Below are 23,835 nucleotides of genomic sequence, written 5' to 3' on the forward strand. Positions count from 1 at the left end.
ACTCGCTCTCAGAGTCAAATAATCACTAATCAGGGTCCTACACTCGCTCTCAGAGTCATATAATCACTAATCAGGGTCCTACACTCACCCCCCGGGTCCTACACTTGCTCTCAGAGTTATATAATCACTAATCAGGGTTCTACACTCACACTCAGGGTCCTACACTCGCTCTCAGAGTTATATAATCACTAATCAGGCTCCTACACTCGCTCTCAGAGTCATATAATCACTAATCAGGGTCCTACACTCGCTCTCGGGGTCCTATACTCACTCTGAGAGTCATATAATCACTAATCAGGGTCTTAGACTCACACCAGACTGGGTACCAGACTGTCTGCAGTCCCAGTTCTGTAGAATCCAGTGTAGAGTGTAGATAAAATAACCGTTTTGTGGTGCTGACCTGATTCTCGGTGTCTGTGGAACATGTGAATGTCCATCAGGTTCTCCAGGTTGGATGCTAACGTGCTCCGTCCTAAACCCGTGAGCTTATCGGCGCTCTGGATGCTCTTCGACTGCCAGTCCGTCCAGTAGATCTTGTCTTCGTAAAGTGTCAGGCCGAACGGGTGCGGCAACTGGGTGCCAATCAGAACCTTAACGATAAAAAAATCTCCTCATCGTCTTGTTTTGGGTAACAAAAGCTTACTAATAAATAATCAGAATTAATCCAGGTATGGGATTAGCACGTGATGATGGGTACTCACCTGTCTGTTGGATCCGTCGAAGTTGCCGAACTCGATCGTTTTCATCCCAGCGTCGGCCCAGTAAAGCCTCTGAGTCTCGTAATCGATGGCTAACCCGTTGGGCCACGTCAGATTGGTGGAGATGATGACCACACGACTGGAGGCGTCCATCCCGGCTCGCTCGATTTTGGGATTTGCACCCCAATCTGTCCAGTACATGAACCTAAAAAAATAAAAAATAAAAATAAATAAAAAAAGCGCAATTTAATCACAGCAAATCACAGCTGGACTCCTCACTGTCCCTCCAAAAAAAAACATCCGGTCAGTATTTTGTTGGCTCACCCCCCGATGGGATCCACCACAATGTCTCGAGGTCGATCCAGATTCTCCCAAATGAGCACCGTGCGCATGCTGCCATCAGCGTTGGAAACCTCGATACGATCCGTCCCTGATGAAGACAAAACATTCACTTTGCATTTCCCCTGAATTTGGATGAATCTAATTCCCTTTCTGACTCTTGTGCATCCTCATACATCAAGCTGCCAGACACTCCTTTACATCGACTAGGTTGGGGGACTCAGACGAATGGAGGAACACGCTATACCTGGCAAATATCTCCACCGCTTGCACTGGTGCCTAAACCAGTAAGTATTTTACATTCTCTTTCTCACATACACAATATGGCCAAAAGTATTTAGACACCTGACCCTGACCTTGTTGCTGTTAAATTATAGCAGTCTCTGTGATCTTTTCACCTAGAACAACAGCCGCTCTTCTGAGAAGGCTTCTCACAAGACTTCAAAGTATGTCTGTGAGAATTTGTGCCCATTTAGTCAGCATTCGTATGGCTGGGCGCTGATGTCGATGTTCCAGTTCATTCCAGAGCTGGTTACCATGGTAAGTGGGGCTGAGGTCAGGACTTACTTCTTAGGTACCAGCCTAAATGCCCAAGCCGACAAAGCTGGTCCAAATTTTTAGGCGTTATCTGATTTTTACATGAGAAATATGAGCGATTATTATATTAGAGACACATTCAGTACCTGCATCAGTCCAGTAGAGTTTGTGAGTGAGCCAGTCAATAGCAAGACCAGCAGGACTTTCCAAACTGGTATCCACCACCACCTGAAAGAACAGGAAACGTATGATTCTAATAATATAACTGATTTATTACATTTATTAGCAAATGCTGTGGCTGAAACACATGAATTAAAAACAAGGTGCGTCTCAGGTGAACCTCACTGACCTCCTGCTCGGATCCGTTCCACAGAGCGCGATTGATGGAGTCGGTGGTGACGTCGGTCCAGTAAATCTTTTCATCCCTGGCGTCCCAGTCCAGAGCCACGGCGTTACGGACGTCCGCCAGCGAGACGACGTAGTCCGATTTGTCCTCGGTGTCGAAGCTGATCCGACGGATGTCCGTCCTTCGGGCAAAAAGCAGGAACTTGTCAAGACCTGATCAAAGACCGAGAGGGCTCCTGTGAGCATTTCAGATACCAATGGCAGAAATTCAATGCAAACACACACACACACACACAAGCAAAATACATTTAAACTTTACACTAACCAACATTACTATCATGCTAATCTTGCACCACTATTAAAGCATTGGGACACCTGACCACGAGCTTGTGTGACATAAATTCCAAAAACTATCTGCATTTATATTGAATCTCTCCCTCTTTCTGTTGCTGTAGTATCATCTACTTTTCCGGGAAGCTTTTCTACAAGGCTTTAGAGTGTGACTGTGGGAATTTGAGCCCATTTAGTCAATACAGTCACTGAGGTCAGGCACTGATGCTGGAAGATAAGAGGAGGCCTTCCAGCATCCCAAAAGCATTGGGTTGGGTTGGGTTGGGTTGGGTTGAGTGTTCACCAGGGCTCTGTGCAGAGCGGTACTGGACTAGTAATCAAAAGGTCACCGGTTTAAGCCCCATGACTGTCAGGCTGCCACTGTTGGGCCCTTGAGCAAGGCCCTTAACCCTCAATTGCTTAGACACTATACTGTCACAGTCCTGTAACTCGCTTTGGATAAAAGCGTCTGGAAAATGTAAATGTAGAGCAACTGGAGCTTCTTTGCACACGACTAGTCTAACTGTGTCTTTATAGAGCTTGATTTGTGCTTGAGGTGTAATCATGCTGAAAGGGAAAGAAAAGGGACTTCCCCAAACTGCTGCCACAATGTTAGAATCATATAATTAACCTTATATTATTTTTACGCAGGTTAGAAACGAACATGGACATGGAAGAAAGAACTAAATTTAAATATTAGGAGGGGTGTCTACATACAGTACTTCTGGCTATGTAGTGTATATACCCGCCCATACAAATGCAGTCCTTTTTTTTACTTAATGGGCACAAATTCCCACAGACACACTTCAAAGTCTAGTGAGAAGCTTTTTCAGAAGAGCATCTGTTTTGAAAATGGGATGTCCGACAAGCTCATGGTCAGGTGTCCAAATACTTTAGGCTTGACAGCGGCACTAATGGTGCGCTGATGTGTCCCCCCCCTAATGACTAGGTCCACTAGGCCCGAATTCAGAACGACCACTTCAGTAGTCGAATCCTGATGAATAAATTAACTGTATGATTAAAGGTGAAGGTGATGAAGCTGTGAGGACTTACTGGGGGCGCAGTTGTGCTGATCCACTTTCTTGAATCCGGTGGGACAATCGCAGGAATAGGACTTACTATTCGGGAGGCACAGGTGACTACAGCCTCCGTTATTAGTGCCGCAGCGATTACGTCCACCTGCACACAAGCACAAGAGGTACGATGAGGATTCAGGTCAGGGACGGAAACAAAGAAACTGCACTCACACAAATCTGAAAAATCATATAAGTGCATTTTAATACATGTTTCATTTTCATATAATGTACTGTAAAAAGAGGGAAATAATATGGACTGAAGATAGATTTAAAATGTAAAGAAATTATATATCGTTTCCAGTACCGATATTAAAATGTAATCAAGAAATCTTATTTATTTATTATTTATTTATTAGAATTTAAAGGTGATGTTTTCCACTTTGGTTTATGACAGGACAGGTAGTTACAGACAAGTAATTCAAGCCCCACCTCTGCCCGGTTTGCCACTGTTGGGCCCTTGAGCAAGGCCCTTAACTCTCAAGTCGCTTTGGATCAAAGTGTCTCCTAAATGCTGATGTTTAGGGCAGTTGTAGCCTAGTGGTTAAGGTACTGGACTAGTAATCAAAAGGTTGCCAGTTTAAGTTCCACCACTGCCAGGTTGCCACTGTTGGGCCCTTGAGCAAGGCCCTTAACCCTTAATTGCTGAGACAATATACTGTACTGTCACAGTACTGTAAGTCGCTTTGGATAAAAGCGTCCGCTATATGCTGAAAATTTAAATGTAAATGATTCATCAGTTCAAGTTCACACAGACATGGGGAGAACATGCAAACTCCACACGAGGGAATCGAACCCAGGACCAGGATTGGAACAGTTTTATTATTCATTACCATTGTTAAAGACAAACAAGGACAAAAACTGTCTGAATATTTAATTAAATAATGAACTGATGCGCATACATTCTTACTAGTTCACGGCTGTGTCCCAATTCGTAAATATAAACAATAGCAATATTTATTGGATGGTATAGTATAGTAACATATTATTATTTTTTATTATTTTTCATCTGCAGTTTATTTTGAAAAGCTGAGAGGCAGCAGGTTGAAAAAGGAGTTGAATGCGCTGGTGCGGTGTGAGCGTTTTACCTGCGGGCTGTCTCTGAGGGTGCAGGGTGTGGATATCCATGGGGAAGTGCAGTTTGTTCCGGATGATCTCCTGGTTCTTGCCCGTAAACTTGTTGGCACTGTTGATGCTCTTGGTGTGCCAGTCGGTCCAGTACAGACTGTCCTCGAACACGGTGATGGCAAACGGGTGAGGGAGACCTGCATTAAACAATTATTATTTTAATTATTAAAAGTACACGTTCATGACACTTTAAGATCTCAGTTTAAAACGTCATTTCAGACAAATGAAGTCAATAAAGACGTGTGAAAATCTTTCAGGCATTTTTGTTTTCTCTCTCTCTCACTTCTGTTCACCCCAGATGTGTAAAGGTTCCTGCAGTCTGATCTTATCAGTGAGGAACGTGATGCATGGCTAAACATGAGCGCTCCCTCTTTTTGTATCTCTTATTACTGCGGGTGCACACTCGCTTTATCCTCCCATCTCTCTTCAAATCGCTTTACTTTTATTCCTCGGTGCATTTTTGCTTTTATTTGATTTGCAGCTGGATGTGCAGCTTGAGGGAAAAAAATCCGTACCTGCACACAGGTGTGTTAGAAAGCTGGCCACCCACTAACACACACACACACACAGTAAAACTACAGTCGTCTTCTAGATGTTTTATATCGTAATACATACATACACACACTTCAAACCAGTTTATAACAACGTCCCAGTCAGGACCAGGACATGAACGAGACCCAAACGGGCCGAGACCAAAAGAAAACAAGACTGGAACATGTCGAGACCAAGACAAGATTTACAGCCAAATGGGGCAAGATCAAAACAACAGTGAGACCCCAACAGAGACCAGGACAAGAGTGAGACCCAAACAGGTTGAGACCAAGACAAGACCAAAACAGGTCAAATCCAAGACAAGAACGAGACTCAAACAGGCAGAGACCAAGACAAGAACAAGAGCCCAACGGGCCAAGGCCAGGACAAGAATAAGACCCAAATAGGTTGAGACTAGGACAAAAACGAGACCTGAACAGGTTGAGACGAAAACAAGAACAAGACCCAAACAGGTCAAGACCAAGACGAAAACAAGACCCAAACAGTACGAAACCAAGAAAAGAACAAGATCCAAACAGGTCGAGACTAAGACAAAAGCAAGATCCAAACAGGTTGAGACCAAGACAAGACTTAGACCCAAGAAGGCCAAGACCAAAACAAGAACAAGACCCAAACAGGTCGAGACCAAGACAAAAATGAGAGCCTAACGGGCCAAGACCAGGACAAGAACAAGATCCGAACAGGTCAAGACCAAGACGAGAACAAAACCCAAACAAACCAGAACCAAGACAAGAACGAGACCCAAATAGACTGAGACCAAGACAAGAATGAGACCCAAACGGGTCGAGACCAAGATAAAAGTGAGATTCAAACAGGTCAAGACTAAGACAAGACTGAGACTAAGACAAGAACAAAACCCAAACAGACTAGAATGAGACCAAGACAAGAAAGAGACCTGTTTATTAATGGGTTTCTTTCTTTATAAATCAATTAAAAATATTTGTCTCTTTATTTATTGAACAAAATACTCTTTAGTAGTGAAAAGTTCGTAATGATTAATTTAAATGTGAGCTGATAAAGAAAGTGAGGATTAACTACTGCTGTAATAAACTAGCAGCACAGACATTCAAATCTGTGAGGAGACTGGGACTTGTACTAACACAGTGTGTGTGTGTGTGTGTGTGTGTGTGTGTGTGTGTGTGTGTGTGTGTGTGTGTGTGTGTGTGTGTGTGTGTGTGTGATATGGAATGTGTCTAGACGACGCTGTGGGATTCCTGAGTGCCAGAAACACAGAGTGAAGTCTAGGAAACTCTGGCTGATGAAAACTGAATTTCCTCTGTGTAACATTTATGAATGTGATTACATGAATGTTTTGCTAAATCGGGTAACCAGAGCCTGCAGTGTGTGTGTGTGTGTGTGTGTGTGTGTGTGTGTGTGTGTGTTTCTATAATTAGATTATAGTGACTGGTCAGACAGGGCAGATAGTGCAAACACATAGAGACTCGGCCAGTGACTTTAGGAAGGGGGGTGGGAAGCAAAGAAATGCTTCTATTTCTGCTCTAATGACTGAAAATCTCAAGGGTCAAAGTTTGAAGGTGCTTCTCTATAAAGCAATTTATTAATCCTTCAAAGCAAAACCTCACAAAATCATTTTTTCTACATTTTTCTAAGAGGAAGAAGCATCGTAATCATTTCTAATAAAGAAATCATAATTTTTTACCCTGGCTGATGACGGCTTTGCGGTTCTTCCCGTCCAGGTCGGCTCTTTCGATGACGTGGTGCTTGGCATCCACCCAGTACATGCGATGACCGGCGTAATCGATGGTCAGTCCGTTGGGCCAGAACAGGTCGGTATCGGCGATGATCTTGCGGCCCGTGCCGTCCATGTTGGCGTATTCGATGCGTGGTGTGTTTCCCCAGTCCGTCCAGTATATTTTCCTGAACACAAAGAGACAAGTTAAGAATCATTCTGGTGGTGTACACTGTCTGGAGAGAAATGTTTGTTCTCTGGGGGAAGCAGACCAACACAAACTGCATTAACTTTTGCAGATTTTACTTATTTTTTCGGATTTACATCTGTGGCATTTCACAGACGCTGTAGCGACTTACAGTTATGACTAACATAATGGCCCTACATAATTCACGGCCATGAAAATGGAATATTAATATAATTTGCTGTGAAATTTAAACTGTGTTAGTAGTGATTTCTGTACTCCTCTAGAATGAGGAAGAGGGCAGGAAAGATCATGGCAGACTCCTCACACCCAGGTCACTCATTATTCCAGCGGTTTACATCCCAGCAGAGACTGAGAGCGAGAGCCTTAAAGACTCGGACCAACCGTCACCTCCACAGCTTCTTTCCACAGGCCATCACCATACTCAACAAGGACTTCTCCCACAAGGACTTATCCCACATTCCTCTGCTTTAACAATTGCACATGGACTTCAACTAACCCTAGATGCTATACTGTTGTTATTGCAGCTATATATTTTATTATATGTTTATATATAGTACAACTTTCTATTATTTAATTAGATGTTTATATGTTGACACCTGCACCAAAAGAAATTCCTTGTACACCTGGTACTTGGCAAAATAAAGATTCTGATTCAACATTTTTTATTTGTGTAGCGTTCAAGTGCCTCAAGTTTACTGGTTAATCTGCGCTATGAGGCGTCCTAGCAATCCTACGGCAAGTCAGTTAGCAATCGCTTAGTCAAAATGTTCAAGATGTGGAAGTAAAGCGGCTAAAAACACGACTTAGGTAACTTGCACCGTCGCTGGATGTTCTAGGTTTACATTTAACTATTAAGGGAGCTGTGCTGTGTATCGTAACTTCTATGTATTCTATTATTTAATTTATGAGTGTAATTTAATGACTGATGTGAAATGTGGCAGTGAGTCTGTGAAATTAGTAGGGCCCTAGTTATGACTAAATACAGTTTGAGTAATTGAGGGTTATCAGCGGTGGTGGGGCTTGAACCGGCAACCTTCTGATTACTAGTCTAGTACCTTAACCACTGAGCTGGATTGGTAGAGTATATCACTTGTGACTGACAACAGCATCGCTGGGGATTCGAACCCTAGACCCCAGGTTAGTGTAATTAGTCTAATTTAAGTGTCCACTAGTCTGTCAGATTAGGGTGTGTTTGTGGTGTTTTACCCTTCGATGGGGTGTAGAGCGATGGCGCGGGGTTTCTCCATACTCTGCCAGATGAGAACCTTCCGATGAGAACCATCCAGATTCGCCACCTCGATGCGTGACGTCCCTGAATCCGTCCAGTAGAGTTTATCATGGATCCAGTCGATCGCCAACCCACCTGCAGACACAGAAAGTGCGCATCAGCCGTCGTATCTGGCACGTTTGTTTCCTTATATGGTCATAGCTTCCTGCGCCATTCTCCTCCGGGTGATTGGTGGTCAGTCAGTGATTGTTTTCACGTGCTGCTCGTTTCCTGTCTCCGTGTGTTTACACCCTCTGTGGCTGCCTCGTCTTTTGAATGTTCAGAGTTTCTAAACTGTATAATTCTAGGTTCTAAACTGTCTTTGCTCTGTGCCCGTGTGGTTTGGTTTTCTCTGGGTTTGATGCTGGTCTGGTTTGATTATGGTTAATCTCACTCCGTTCCTGCTGAACTGGGTCCTGACTGGCTGGTGAAGCAGCTTTGATTCTCAGATTAACAATAATAAACACGCCTCAAGGACACACGCACGCATCCTGCATACAGATCCCAAACACGCCCGCTAATGACCCAAAACAGTGTGTCCCCTTCAAAGAAGGTTTATAAACATTCAAATCATTTTATTTACATTGGCGGCATTTAGCGGATGCTTTTATCCAAAGTCACTTACAGTTATGACTGAATAACATGCAAGCAACTGAGGGTTAAGAGCCCTGCTCAAGGGCCCAACAGTGATAACTTGGCAACTTCCTGATCACTAGTCCAGTACCTTAACCACTGAGCCAGGAATGTGTCTATAGAATTATGGGACGGTAACAACAGGAACATGCTGGACAGGGTGCCAACCACCAAGACACAGCAAAGATGTCCAGGTGGCTGATAGCACAGCCAAGATTCAAACCTGTCTCAGGGGTAAAGGGCTAATGTAACAGACCACTGTGTCAACCAAGCACACAAATAATAACAATAATAATAATAATAATGATAATAATAATAATAATTATAACAACAATTATATAAAATAATAATAATAATGATAATAATATTAAGGATATAAAATAATAATGATAATAATAATAATAATAATAATGATATAAAATAATAATAACAATAATAATGATAATAATGATAATAATAATAATAACAATGATAATGATAATAATAATAATAATAATAATATAAAATAATAATAAAATAAAAATAATAATAATAATAATATAAAATAATAATAATAATAAAAATGATAATAATAATAATTATAATAATAATAATCAAAATGATAATACTAATTATGATAATAATACTAATGATAATAAAAATGATAATAATAATAATATAAAATAATAATAATGATGACATTCTACTTATAATAATAATAATAGTAATAATAAAATGTATAATACTAATAATAATAATAATAATAATGATATTGGTTTAAATAATAATAATAATAATATAAAACAATAATAATAGCATACTACTAATAATAATACTAATAATAATATAAAATAATAATAATAGCATACTAATAATAATAATAATACTAATAATAGTAAGAGTAATAATAATTTTGATAATTATAATAATGACAATAATTTTATTGATAATAATAACAACAATATTGCTGAGAATAATTTTAATAATACAAATAATATTGATAATAATAATTATAATGAAAATAATAACAATATCATAATTATAATATCGTATTACTACAAAAATATGAATGGTATTCATATTATTAATATATTATTATTCTGATATAATAATAAACTTTTTACAGACAGTAAAAAGAGGTGAGGATGGAACCCTGGTCCCCAGGACATGTGTGGTATGTGGCACCTACAATGCTGTGCCACCAACTCGCCCCTTTAGTTATTCGGCAACACTGAAATGACCTTCCGGGTTAGTATTTGTTTAGAAGATGCGAGTGTTTATGTTATCGTACCTGGACTCTCGAGGCCGGTGGACACCACTTCCTCAACGTTGCTGCCGTTCAGGTTAGCCTTCATGATCCGGTCGAGCGTAACGTCAGACCAGAAGACCAGTTCATTACTGTGGTGGAAATCCAGAGCGATGGCGTTCTCCAGATTATTTAATAACAGGGTGTACTCGGAGCGGTGCGGCAGGACCTGCCGGATATCGATCCGGTTAGCGAAGAGCAGGACCGGCTCAGGACCTGAGAGAGAGAGAGAGAGAGAGAGAGAAATGAAGTCTCATAGGAACGATCAGGTGCATCCCACCTGTTGATCCCGCCCACTTTTACAGAGATGACCAATGAGGAGCAGTAAGCAGAAAGGTGTGTGTGTTGGACTCACCGAGAGCTTTACAGCTGCGCTTGTCGGGTCTGAGCTCGTAGCCCTGAACACACCAGCACTGGAACCCCCCCTCGGTGTTAGAACAGCCCTGACTGCAGTAGCCGTCTTCTGCACACTCATCCACATCTGGAACAGTCCACATCAGCTTTAAGGTTCTTTCACAAAACTCAAAACCCAAACCCATGTGCTTCCTAATGTATTCAAACATCAAATACTTCTGATCACGCAATCTGATTGGTTAAAAATGGCCAAAGTGTGTTGTTATATCTCTCCATCTGATTTTTACTGTTCTTATACAGCTGCTTAATTCTGGTCAGGGTCACTGTGGGTCAGTGTTGTCTCACCTTGGCAGGTCTTGCCGTCCTCCCGGAGTCTGTACCCGGAGTGACAGCTACACTGGACCAAACCTCTGGACATCTGACACTTCTGAGAGCAACCACCGTTCCCGAGATTACAGTTCCCCTCTGTCGACCGGGGTCCTACACACACACACAAACACACACACAGTTTGAGCCCATTTTCAGGCAATCCAACCAGATTCTGACCTGAAAGCTTTGAGTTGAGTGTAAAATTGCTGCAATTTGCATGTTGCCATGTATACGCCTCTTTTGTTTATGCATGCAATTTAATTGTTTATATATTATTTTATTTGCTACCAGATTTTAATGTGTTTCACACACAAAACAGTCCATTAAAACATAATAGAGCAGCCGTGAGAGGTGTCTGCTCCTAGACGTCCCTGTTTAGATCAAATTATTAGTATTTTGCATCATTGATGTGTGTTAGTGCATGAATCTGCTCTATTCATTCTGGTTTTACACATATCTGGCAACCCTGATCAGAAGTCGAGGTGCTATTTGTTCTTTTAAGTGTTTTTATTTATAATTACCACATTAAACGACTCAGTTATCTTATAAACTTGGGTTTTATTCCTGCCAGAAGTGTTTCAGGGCTCTAATGTCAGGCAGTGTGAACGTTCAGTGTGTGTATACTGTATATGCGAGTGTGTACGTTAGCTGTGATCTTGTACAAGTGTGTGTGCACGTGTTCTTACTGCACTCCTGGTGCGGATGCTCATCGGTTCCGTCTTCACAGTCGTTGACGTCGTTACACACCTTGCGCTGTCCGATACAGCGACCGTTTCCGCACCGGAACTGATCCGACGCGCAGGACGGAACCGAGCCTGCTGTGAGGAGGAAACAACATCGAGAAACGAGTGAACACAGATGGAGGAACAGATGAAACAAGTCAAAGAGTGAGAAGCAAAAGTTCAGAAGAGCAAAGTGAATATGAGTATAATCAGAGAAGAAGAAAACGAAGATGAGAAAGGGAGGAAAGTCAAAGGAAAATGAGAAGAAGGCAGTAAAAAGATCAAAGAAGATCAAGGAGTGTGTGTGTGTGTGTGTGTGTGTTGTGTGTGTGGGGGGGGGAGTGAAGAAAAATGAGAAAATGAAGTTGAAGACAGAAAAAGAGAGAAATGATGGAGTAAGTTTCATTTGCTCTAATGTTTGTTTACTCCTGTGTGTGTGTGTGTGTGTGTGTGTGTGTGTGTGTGTGTGTGTACCATTTTTCTCACAGCCCTCTTCATCACTGCCGTCTGCACAGTCGTCCTCGCCGTCACATTGCCATGACAACCGCACACAACGACCGGACGCACAGCGAAACTGATCCGCCATACACACGGCCAAGGCTGGAACGAGTTAACACACACACCACAAACACACAATATATATACAAATTACACACACACACACACACACACACACACACATCATATATACAATTTCATCACACACTCACGAACTCACACACTCACAGTGCAAAAGTAACTAGTAAGTTACACACACATCATATGTACACATCTTTTTTCAAACACACACACACACACACACACACAGCATATGTAACTACAGAGCACACAGATTCAAACACAGACACACACACACATTATATATACAAATTACACATAAACACACACACACACAGCAAAAGTAACTACAGAGCAAACACAGACACACACACACAAAGCAAAAGTAACTAGTAAGGTCCACACACATATGTACACAGCTCTCTCTCTCTTACACACACGCACAAATACACAAACACACACACACACATACATTGCAGTAACTACAGCAGTAAGGAACAGGTATGTTATAGGAATCACATCAGATCAACATCAGATCGGCTGTAGACCACACACACACACACTTACTGCAGTTGTTCTCATCTGATTGGTCGTCACAGTCAAATTCTCCATCACACCTCCATCCAGCGTTGATACACATCCCACTGTTACACATGAACTCAGCCGAACGACAGGGCTGGTGAGAGGCTACACACACACACACACACACAATTAATGCTTGCGTGTTTTACAATTATGTAAATAATACTGCAGATATAGTACAATTATAATATAAAGATCAAAAAACAGAATATGCGCCAAAAATCTAATAATAAAAATGTAATGAAAAATAACATTAATGAAAAATACATTAATAAAATAAAGAAAGCAATCATATTAATAACTATATCAGCCCCACTGAGATATTTAGTGTTTTTTCCACAACTTTAACAGCCAATAAAAAAGAATTTTGAGTCTGTATCACTGATCTTGATGAGGCGATCTTACAGCAGTCAGACTCGTCAGACCAGTCTCCACAGTCGTCGTCTCCATCGCAGTGGTAAATGTCCAGTATACAGCGTCCGTACGCACACTGGAACTCCTCCACACTGCACGTCGCTGCCATCACATCTGCAGCTGCAAACACACACACACACACACACAAATTAGCATCTGTAAAGTGCTTTTCACATCCACTTCTGTAATACAGCTAAATAACTTCATGCCAGGCAGTGATTTAGTGAAGCACTCGCCCACTCGCCCACTCACCCACTCACAACAACTGTTGTTTTTGACACAACACCGAGGATTCTACATATAATAAATAAACAATATATTAAAAAACCAAGCTAAATGATTCATGTGTGTTATTAGCAAAAAAAGGGAATATAATGTTGAGCGCCACTCTGATATCACTATTACAGAAATACTATTTAAAATATTAATAATAATAATAATAATAGCAATAATAATAATAATAATAATAATAATAATAATGGCAATAAATATTAAAAAATATTAACAACAGAAATATTAAAAAATATATATATATATATACAAAAAATATTATAAAAATTAAAAGCAATAATAATAATAATATAGCAATTATAATAACATAACAATAAACCAAAAATATAAAAAAAATATAATAATAATAATAATGTATTAACAATACTAATAATAATATAAAAACAATAACAATAATAATCATAATATCAATAAAAATAATATATTAATACCAACAGTAATAATTGTAATATAATAACAAAAATAAAATATGAATAGCAACAACAATAAACATAAAAACTATAAATAATTGTACCAAAATAATAATAAAATAATACACAATAAAATAATAATAATAATATACTACTAATAACAATAAAGACATAATAATAATAATAATAATAATAGTAAAAACAAAAATAATAATGATAATAAAATAAAAAAATAATAAAAATAATAATAATAATAATAAAAAGAATAATAATAATAAAAATAATCTGTCACTCACTAAACCGGGGACACACAAAAAACAGAAATAAAATAACAATCGACCTTGTGGTGACTTCTGGAAATGGACTGAGGTCACCACAAGTCACACACACACACGTATACAGGTGCATAACACACACACACACACACACACACACACACACACACACACACACAAAAGCAATTTGCAACACATGCATTAGTGACAGCTGGTTAAAGCACTTCCTGCTAACACACACACATACCTGTCATTCCTAACACACACACACACACACACACACACAGCAATGCACACAAACAGACAGCTGCCGAATCGTCTATATACAGAGGTGTGAAGGATAAAGAAGGATGCAGAGCAGATCGGATTACAAAAAGCTCAAACACACACACACACACACACACGTGACAGACTATGATTCTCCTCGGTCGGCTTTGGCTGAAGAAGATCCAAGTGGGGAACTGGATATGACTAGATTTGGAGGACACAAGGGACACATACACACAAACATCTCGAGGTACTTACGACAGTTTTCTTCGTCCGTTCCATCTTTACAGTCGGTGTCGCCGTCACAGTACCAGTGTTCTGCAATACAGCTCCCATCAGAACAGCGGAACTCCTTATCAGAGCACTTCCTCATATCTGCAACACACACACACACACACACACACACACACACACACACACACACACACACAGTGTTACCATCAGCAAACCCAATTTTGTACCGTCCAGCGCATGATCACGAAAAACAAACAGGTTCAAAGTTCAACAACGCAGAACGTAGAACAAACGCAGCAATCTGAGTTATTTCAAAGGGTTCACAAACTTTTTCTGGCGTAAGACCTACCGCACTGCTCATCGCTGTTATCACCGCAGTCGTTGTCGCCGTCGCAGTGCCACAGGCTGCGGATGCAGTACCCGTTCTGGCAGTGAAATTCGTCCTCCTCACACTCCCGAGGAGCTACACACACAGATAGATTAGCACATGAGACATGTAGATCTGGTGACATGTCTTACACTGACAGTACGACAAACACTATTACTCATGCTGGAGGCTGACTGCAACCTCTGCTGTTTGAGATTCCTGCCCGAGTGGTGGGTGATTTACAGAGAGCACAGTGTGCGATGAATTGGTGAGATTGGGGGTTGTGCAAGACGCAGTGAATTGACAATGGGGAACTGGATATGACTAGATTAAGAGATAAAGGGGGAAGTCCGGGGGGAAAAATTATTATAATTATAATAATATTATTATTATTATTTTTATTTATTAAATGTTGTTATTAATATTATTACTATTAGTATTTTTATTATTATTCATTAATATTATTATTATTATTTTATTAGTAGTATTATTATTATTTATTATAATTATTATTATTTATTAATATTATTATTATTATTTAATTATTATTATTTATTAACATTATTATTATTATTTAATTATTATTATTTATTAACATTATTATTATTATGTATTAATGTTATTATTAATATTATTACTTTTTTTTAATTTTTTTATTATTATTTATTATTATTATTATTAATTATTGTTATTTATTAATATTATTATTATTAATATTATTATTATAATAAATGTGCAGATCTAATGGATTATTAACGGCTCATATTTAATAAATAAGGATTTTTAGCTTCCGCCGATGTTTTCATTAAATTTATTATTCGTAAATCCGACTATATGAAACCCGTCATATCCATCTCCCACGTCACATCCAGCCGTGCTGATAAATCTGGGTTAGCTGAACTGAATTTAGAGAAAGTGGGGAAATGTTAAATAATAAAGATGAGGCGCCGGCGGCCGATTTACGAGCCCATCAAATAAAAAATTCATCAATCTCTCACCTCACACACACCCACACACCCACACACACACACACACCCACACACACACACACACTCGGGCGTCTACACTTCAAATCCAGAAAATATAGGTCAGACACAAACACGCCGGTGTGCATTTATTATCCAGCACGACCCCCGACAGTCTCTTCACTTCAGCTTCTGTACAAACCGGACACTGTTGAATGATGTGGGTGAAAAGTATCGGGACGCGCCTTAATTATTTAATTTACAAATTCCCACAGATAAACCTCAAAGTCTTGTGAGAGTGGTTGTTCTTCTTCTAGCTGAAAAGATTTAATATGAATCTTAAAGTTTTAATACTATATGTTTTCGAAATGGAACGTCCAACAAGCTCATGGTCGCGTGTCTAAATACTTTTGGCCGTGTAGTGTAGCTTATTTTTTCGTAATATAACATTTAGCAGGTGGTTTTATTCAACACGACTTAAAATTGTGGCCAAACCCACTAACTGAGCAGATGAATTGGAACACTGACCTCCAAAATGTTCTTTTGTGGGTCACAAAGTCCCACAGGCACACTCTTAAATCCTCTCTCGATGAAAGCCTATTATAGCCACGAGGAGGGAGGGCGGCTTTCAATTGTGGCCAAATACAATTTGAGCAATTGAGGGTTAGGAGCTTTGATCAGGGGCACAACAGTGGCAACTTGTCAGTGGTGGTGGTGGTGGGGCTTGAACCAGAAACGTACTGATTACTGAGTTATCGCTGCTCTATTTTAGTTAGAACGTCCCACATGCACACTTCTAAATCTTGTGGAAAGCCTTTTATCTCACAGTGAGGGATGTCGTCCACATACGAGTCCATACGAGAGCTCATGTAACTAATGTGGCTAATTTGGCGGGAGCGAGGAGGAACCGGCGCTGAAGGAATGCGCATCACACTCCGGTCACACGCCGGGGCCACGCGCACCCAGAGGCACCCGGGGCAGGAATGTAAACAAGAAGGTTGAAGGTCAAAGCCCAAATTTCCCCACAAGTCAGGTGTAATTTCCAAGGGAAACGTGAAGCGTTTGCAGGGGCCACACGCTGAGCCTGGGGGAAGGGGGGGGGGGGGACGACCCCGAACATCATCCACGTCCAGATGTGAGCAGCTGGTGCTCGGTCTGGTTTACACCTCTTCAGAAACCAGGCAGGAGGAGGAAGTTCTAACTCAAGCAAGCCTCCAGGGTCCAAATACCTGTGCTTTATACTATTAACAACAGCGAGCATGTGGGTAGAATTAGCAGTAAAACACACTAGCCCACCAGTGCTGACATCTCATGCTCTTGAATTCCAATCTCAGCGTTGCTATCAGCCGGTCGGGCGTCTACACAGACACACGGCACCTTGTCGCTAGTGCAGTGCGCCCTCTGATGGTCGATCTTGCTATATACCGGCTCTGAGCCGCTATGAGCTTGAGTCTCAGCGGTGCTACCGGGCTGGTCGGGCACTCGACAGACACAATCGACCGTCTCTGACAGAGTTTGTCCTCATAGCGAGGCAACAGCGACTCCTGCTGACGCGTCAATGCAACTGCACCAGTACAGTAGGAGCGCATTGTGAGAATCCACTGCTAGCTGGGGTAAAGAAGTGTCTGACCTCACACGAGAGAAGATGCCAGTGCTTTTCTGCAGTAGAAGAATAGCATTAGGGAATCGGAAATGACTAAGAAGGTGGAGAATCGTGAATCGAAGGAAAGTTTGAACGCAAAGTGAAGAAGCTGCAGCCGACTGAAACCCCATTCCAAAATCACCCTATTTTTAAGCCAATGACATCCTTTCTCATTTGGGAAGGTGTTACACAAGATTTTGGAGTGCGCCTGTGGGAATTTATGCCTATTTAGTCAGAATAAGGTTCCAAACGTTCCAAATCAGCAGGGTTAAAAATCAGGGCTGAGTATAGTTTCTCCAGACCAGACTTAATGGAGGGAAGGGAAATGACCTTCCCCAAACTGTTGCCACATATTTCAAGGCGTTTTATTTATTTTACATCCTTGGTTTTATACGTCTGATAGGAACGGGCATGTCCGAAGTATCAGAGCTCAGTAATTAATAGGTGTCCCAATACTTTTGTCCACATACTGTAGCTGAGCTCTGAACACTGAACAGTGAGATGCGACCTCAGACTGATGGGTTTGAATCAAAAACAAGCCAGAAATCCTGACCATAAAGCGAGAATAAAAGACTCACGGCAGTCCTGCTCATCCGAGTCGTCCTCACAGTCGTTATCCCCATCGCACACCCACGATCGGCGGATACACTTCCCGTTATCGCAGTGGAAATCCAGAGGAGAACACGTCGGCAACACTGAGGGTACAAGAAAAAGACACAAAAGTGAAGAAATTAAAACAAAACTAAATATACTTCATAAATAAAATCGGTGGCAATCTGGTCCCACTGTGGTTTACAAGACGTAACGAAAAGCCTCCACAAGGGGGCGTGTACAAGTTCATTGTGTTGTGTTTAAGTGCCTTATTTTTCTCTGTGATTCATTTTTTTGGCTCGCGACCTTAGCCCACCATCACAGAGGCCAGAGTTCGAATCTCGGTGCTGTGGACTGGGCTTTTGACTGAACAGGTACAAATTCCCACAGACGTACTTCACAATCTTTTGAGAGGTCTTCTCAGAAGAGCGGCTGTTGTTCTAGCTGAATAGATCACACAGAGGTCACTTTATTTTAAAACCATTTGTTTTTGAAACAGCTCTGATTCGGGTGTCCAAATACTTTTGGCTATATAGTGTACGAATGTGTAAGAACAGAGAGCATGAGAAAGGGTGTGAATACTTTTTCACACCTCTGGATGTGTGAAGTGTGTAGTGAAGGTTACTAACTACACGTGTGTGTGTGTGTGTGTTAATGTCACGGCCGTAAAAGACAGAACAGCACACCATCACTCGTGTTTTATAGGCAACTCTTACACACACTCACACTCACTCACACTCACTCACACTCACACTCACACACTCTCACACACACACACACGCTCACACACGCTCACACACGCTCACACACGCTCACACACACACACACACACACACACACTCTCACACACACACACACACTCAGGGGAGGTGGTTGGAGTGTATGAAGGATGAAGTTAATCGTCCCTCTGAGAGAATCTGCAGTATTTTATATGTTCAGTTTGATGAGAATTACAGTTACGGCCGCTGACCAAGAGACTGAAACAGAAACGAAGCGAAAAACTGCAGAATGAGAACCGCCGGAGTTCTAAAACCTGCCCCAGGTGGTTCTAAAGCTGCCCCAGGTGGTTCTAAAGCTGCCCCAGGAGGATCTCAGGGTGACCTTGTAGGATTTACTGAATGCCATTACAATATTTAACAGACGCTCTTATTCACAGCGACCTCCAATTAACATACAGCCTAATTCAAGCATCTGGGGCTAAGGGCCTTGCTCAAGGGCCCAACTGTCGCAAAGATGGGGCTTAAACCAACGACCTTCTGATTACTAGTCCAGTGTCTTAACCTCTGAACTACCACTGCCTGATGCATTCAGACATGATCAACAATGTGTGTGTGTGTTGTGTGCTATTTTATTTACACACCGACATACACACTCACACAAACACGCACACACAAACACACACACGCACACACACACACACACACACACTCTCTCTCGCCCACTGTACGCGGCTGTAATTAGACCGTATTCATCCTCATGTTTTCATCGCCTCGCTCTTTCTGTTCGTCTCTCTTCAGATCCGCCGCCTGAACAAACACACCTTTTCTTCTCAGGCTGGCGGATCTCCAGGACGCGTCCACATACTTACGACAGAGAGACAGCGAGGAATGTTTTCCACACCTGTACCATCTGCCCTACAGGTGAACATACCGCCACGCATAGTTGTAGCTTTTTTTATTCTTTACTTCATGGTCCTTTCTCTTCCTGTACATATACCACACCCACCCACACACACACACACACACACACACACACACCCACACACAGTAGAATGTGTCACGTGCACCTAAATAATTACATTTGATTTACTTAAGGAACAAAGTTATTCAACACCCGTATCACCGTGATGGAAGACTCATCATAAAACTCAACATCAAAGCCAAGCCGTCCATTAAAGTTTCTACAGGAACACTATACCACATAAAATAAATAATGAAATAAATACAAAAAATGTTTTTTTAAAGCGATATACAGCTACATAAAGGGAGAAAGGTCGGTGAACTGCAATGTTGAGCTACTTTGACAGACCATATGGTGGGAAATTTCTCTTCTGACTGGAGTGGTCTCCTCCAGGATGATGAGTTCCTCATACACAGGACACACCAGTTCACTGAACGGTTTGATGAGGAAGAAAACGATTAAAATCGACTAAAACAAGTGGCTCAAAATAAACAAATCCCTGAACATCCTTGCTTTCTGATCACCGCTTTATCCTGGTCAGGGTCGCAGTGGGTCTGGCTATCAGGGAATCCCTGGACGCAATTCGGTAACACACGACCGGACAGGGCGCGAAGGCCTCAGGCTTAGGATGCTTGACGGACACAGTCGGCCGTGTCTGTGGGAGGGAAGGACGGACGGGATGTCGCTTCCTTGCCACTGCAGCAGTGACCCCTACAGTCAGGTGGAGGTATCACCAAGCGCACCAGGCTCCTCGCACCTTTACGAAACTCCTACGAACTTCACGAAGCTTTTAGGTTTAAAGGATGAAAGAAAACGTTTGTTTATCACTAAAGACTGAATGAGAAATGTGCGATGTCATGTGTTCTTGTTTTTTTATGGCTAGTGTTCAAAGATAAAATTATTATATAAATAAAATAAATATGAAAATGCAAGAATAACCATCGTACATCCATCCAGGTCCTCTGAACACACACACACACGCACAAACACACACTTACTTCTCGGATGAAAAGAAAAGACGAGGCGCAAAAACATTTGAGTGTTGCCATGACGACCAGCCCGGGGGCGCCGACGGTTTTAAAAACGGAGACGTTCGAATAAGCAGATGAGCGCTCGTCTCCGAAGCGCGTATTCCTATCAGTTTGCCGAACACGCCGCAGCATTCGACGACACGGCAAAAATGTTTAGACGCCCCGTTAATTGGTGGGGTCGAGTATTATTAGCAGCATGGAAGAAAAACACCGACGTGACATTGGCACTGACGGAGGATGCCACTCTGTCAGCCATGCTAGGGCTGTTTCGCTGAACTGCCTTGGCATTAAAGCCACTCGAGCGATAAAAGAAGGTAGCACAGCGTTGGCATGAGCCGTCCATGGTTACAGCGCTCACTGTTGGGTTTTAAACCTTCACAATCAGGATCTTTATGGATCCTTCTGACTGACATCACCATGCACGGTAGAGGTCTGGTAAATAAATATGAGTTTGAAAGCCTAAAATACACCCCGTTTAACACTGCGTAGTGGAAGCTGTAAAGTCTGGTGGAGGTGTTCGACTGTTTGAGCACTTTATTGTCAATCTATGCAGTCATGTTCCAAAATCTGACGAAAAGCTTATTAGAAAAGTCTGGTATAGCAATAACGGGCACTGATTTTACGTGTGTGTGTGTGTGTGTGTGTGTGATTAGGAAAATTATGCCATTGTGATCGTCTCTAAAAAATCAGATACCAAACTACTGGAAACTTTACAGACAGGATCTCAGAAGACTCAGGTATGGGGTATGGGTTGTGTGTGTGTGTGTGTGTGTGTGTGTGTGTGTGTGTGTGTGTGTGTGTGTGTGTGATAAAGATAAGATGCTGTTGATATGTCTGCAGGTCCTGAATGCCTTGTGCGGGCTTTGAAGCCGAGCTTCACAGAAGTGTGTATCAGGGTTGCTACCCTTATGAAACACACCTGCACACACACACCATACACACACACATCTTACAAACTTAAAAAAAAGGCAAGGTGTGTGTGTGTGTGTGTGTGTGTGTGTGTGTGTGTGATGGGTTGTTTACCACTCAGAGCCTCAAGCTGTTTACACCTCACTTCAATTACTCATCACAGCAGACGCGGTTCTCTCCTTTTTATGCTTTTAAAATTAGACTGTGTGAAATAAAACCAGTTCTGCTAAAACTAATTACATTCCATTTATTTAAGGAACAAAGTTATTCAACACCTGTATCACCGTGATGGGAGACAGGGGTGCTGGGTACTTAATTAACCAGTTTAACCAATGTGATGGTGAGATGTGAGAGAACTGAGTCTGAATTGATCGTAGCAGACCTGCACTATATACCAATATAAATCTCACTTATTATAAAATGTAAAAAAGCCAAGCCATCTATTAAAGGTTCTACAGGAACACTATACCCCAATAATGAAATACATAAAAATTATAATATTATAAAAGAATGGCCATATGCAGCCATACAGAGAAGAGGGGTCAGTGAAATGCAAACCCTCCCTATTTTATCCGGGCTTGGGACCGGCACTACAACGCATTGGTTTATGCATCCTAGCAGCTAGGTACATATAGGACAATTCAGTCTCTCCAATTAACCTGGCTGCATGTTTTTGGACTGTGGGAGGAAACCGGAGCACCCGGAGGAAACCTACGCAGACACGGGGAGAACAAGCAAACTCCACACGGATAGTACCCGGACCGCCCCACCTGGGGATCGAACCCAGGACCTTCTTGCTGTGAGGCTACAGCGCTACCCACTTAACCACCGTTCCGCCCGAGGAGTGGTCTCCTCCAGGATGATGAGTTCCTCATTCACTGAATGGTTTAAAAAAAAATGGCACTACAGTTTCTTCACAAAGATCTGAGAGATCATTTATAGAAAGTGTTTAGCTGCGTCATGGCTCCTAAAACTGGTGCAGGCCATTAAGTAAAGGGGTCAATTTCTTTTCAACAGGGTGATATAGGTGTTGGATAACAAGTCCTTTGAATATATTATTTGACATTTTAGTTTGATGATCTATAATTGTTTTATTGTGATAAATATCCAACAACAGAGGCAAGAGAGGGGGTGAATACTTTTTCACAGAACTATGTGTAATACAGGCACCCTAAAAGTACACTGGGCCAGTATTTTAGCTTCTATTTTTTAATATGACGATTCTAAGCAAGACTAAAGAGTGAAAGTATTATTCAAGATCACTTTTGGGCGGTTCACAGCAGGTCTCCACCATGTGAGTGGGTTACCGCAGCAAAGGATTCTGGGATTATGGAAATGAGACGAGAACGAGCGATGGATAAAGAAACTCTGGATTGAAGAGGAGATGAAAGAAGACTTTCAGAAGTGATAATCTGTCTATTCTGCTCGCACCGTCTTACTGATTCTCTGGGTTCACGCTGTTCTGCTGATGGGAAGAATGTGGGGGAGCAGAGGATTATGGGTGCGCAGCAGGCAATTTTGGACCAGGATGGCGACGTCCTCCTACGGACTCTTCTGTTCAGAGAGGATATTCTGTCTAACCCACATAAACACGTATCCACACAAACACACCAAGCGCGCGCCGCTGAAGGCTTTGAACCCAGCAGGGGGGTGCGGGGCGTACCCCTGCCAATTAGAGATGCTACTTTTCTGCAATTCATCACAGATAACTGAAAGTCCTGTTGAAAAACGAACTGCAGAGACGTAGATTTACTGACAGATTTATATTCGTCATCTGCGTAACAGACCAAAACTCATTTCAGCACGCAGCAAGACCCCAGACCTGAATCTAAAATTACAGCAAGGGGGCAAGTAACGGGGGCACATAAAGGGGGCACGTAACGGGGGCACATGATTTAACCATCTCAACTGCTGTATGTATATTTTTGACTCATCAGATTTTCACCCTTGGAGTGGAAAAAATGCTGATTTTATCTGTATAGACTCTGGTTAACAGAGATGTATTAATTCGTTATAAGTGAATTTAATTAATTCATTAATCTAACGAGTTTAACATGCGTCCTTCAGAACCGCAAGTCATTAACTTAAT

The 23,835-nt window shown here is 41.6% G+C and overlaps 1 protein-coding gene across 3 annotated transcripts in view; it reads right to left on the reverse strand.

Moving 5' to 3' along the window:
- Positions 1–23,835, reverse strand: part of lrp4 (low density lipoprotein receptor-related protein 4) — a 93,510-nt gene that overhangs the window by 21,471 nt on the left and 48,204 nt on the right. For all 3 annotated transcript variants that reach the window (XM_063013492.1, XM_063013491.1, XM_063013493.1), the window contains exons 3-21: positions 18,114–18,230; positions 14,911–15,024; positions 14,586–14,702; positions 13,076–13,204; positions 12,656–12,775; positions 12,005–12,130; positions 11,495–11,626; positions 10,785–10,919; positions 10,441–10,566; positions 10,071–10,301; positions 8,107–8,263; positions 6,663–6,880; positions 4,411–4,587; positions 3,303–3,428; positions 1,924–2,132; positions 1,721–1,802; positions 1,023–1,128; positions 702–903; positions 401–590 (exon numbers count right to left, since the gene is read on the reverse strand). In XM_063013492.1, the coding sequence (XP_062869562.1) occupies positions 401–590; positions 702–903; positions 1,023–1,128; positions 1,721–1,802; positions 1,924–2,132; positions 3,303–3,428; positions 4,411–4,587; positions 6,663–6,880; positions 8,107–8,263; positions 10,071–10,301; positions 10,441–10,566; positions 10,785–10,919; positions 11,495–11,626; positions 12,005–12,130; positions 12,656–12,775; positions 13,076–13,204; positions 14,586–14,702; positions 14,911–15,024; positions 18,114–18,230 (2,814 nt within the window). The remainder of the gene's footprint in view (positions 1–400; positions 591–701; positions 904–1,022; positions 1,129–1,720; positions 1,803–1,923; positions 2,133–3,302; positions 3,429–4,410; positions 4,588–6,662; positions 6,881–8,106; positions 8,264–10,070; positions 10,302–10,440; positions 10,567–10,784; positions 10,920–11,494; positions 11,627–12,004; positions 12,131–12,655; positions 12,776–13,075; positions 13,205–14,585; positions 14,703–14,910; positions 15,025–18,113; positions 18,231–23,835) is intronic.

The sequence above is a fragment of the Trichomycterus rosablanca genome, chromosome 17 (genome assembly GCF_030014385.1).
Source record: "Trichomycterus rosablanca isolate fTriRos1 chromosome 17, fTriRos1.hap1, whole genome shotgun sequence".
Taxonomy (NCBI): domain Eukaryota; kingdom Metazoa; phylum Chordata; class Actinopteri; order Siluriformes; family Trichomycteridae; genus Trichomycterus; species Trichomycterus rosablanca.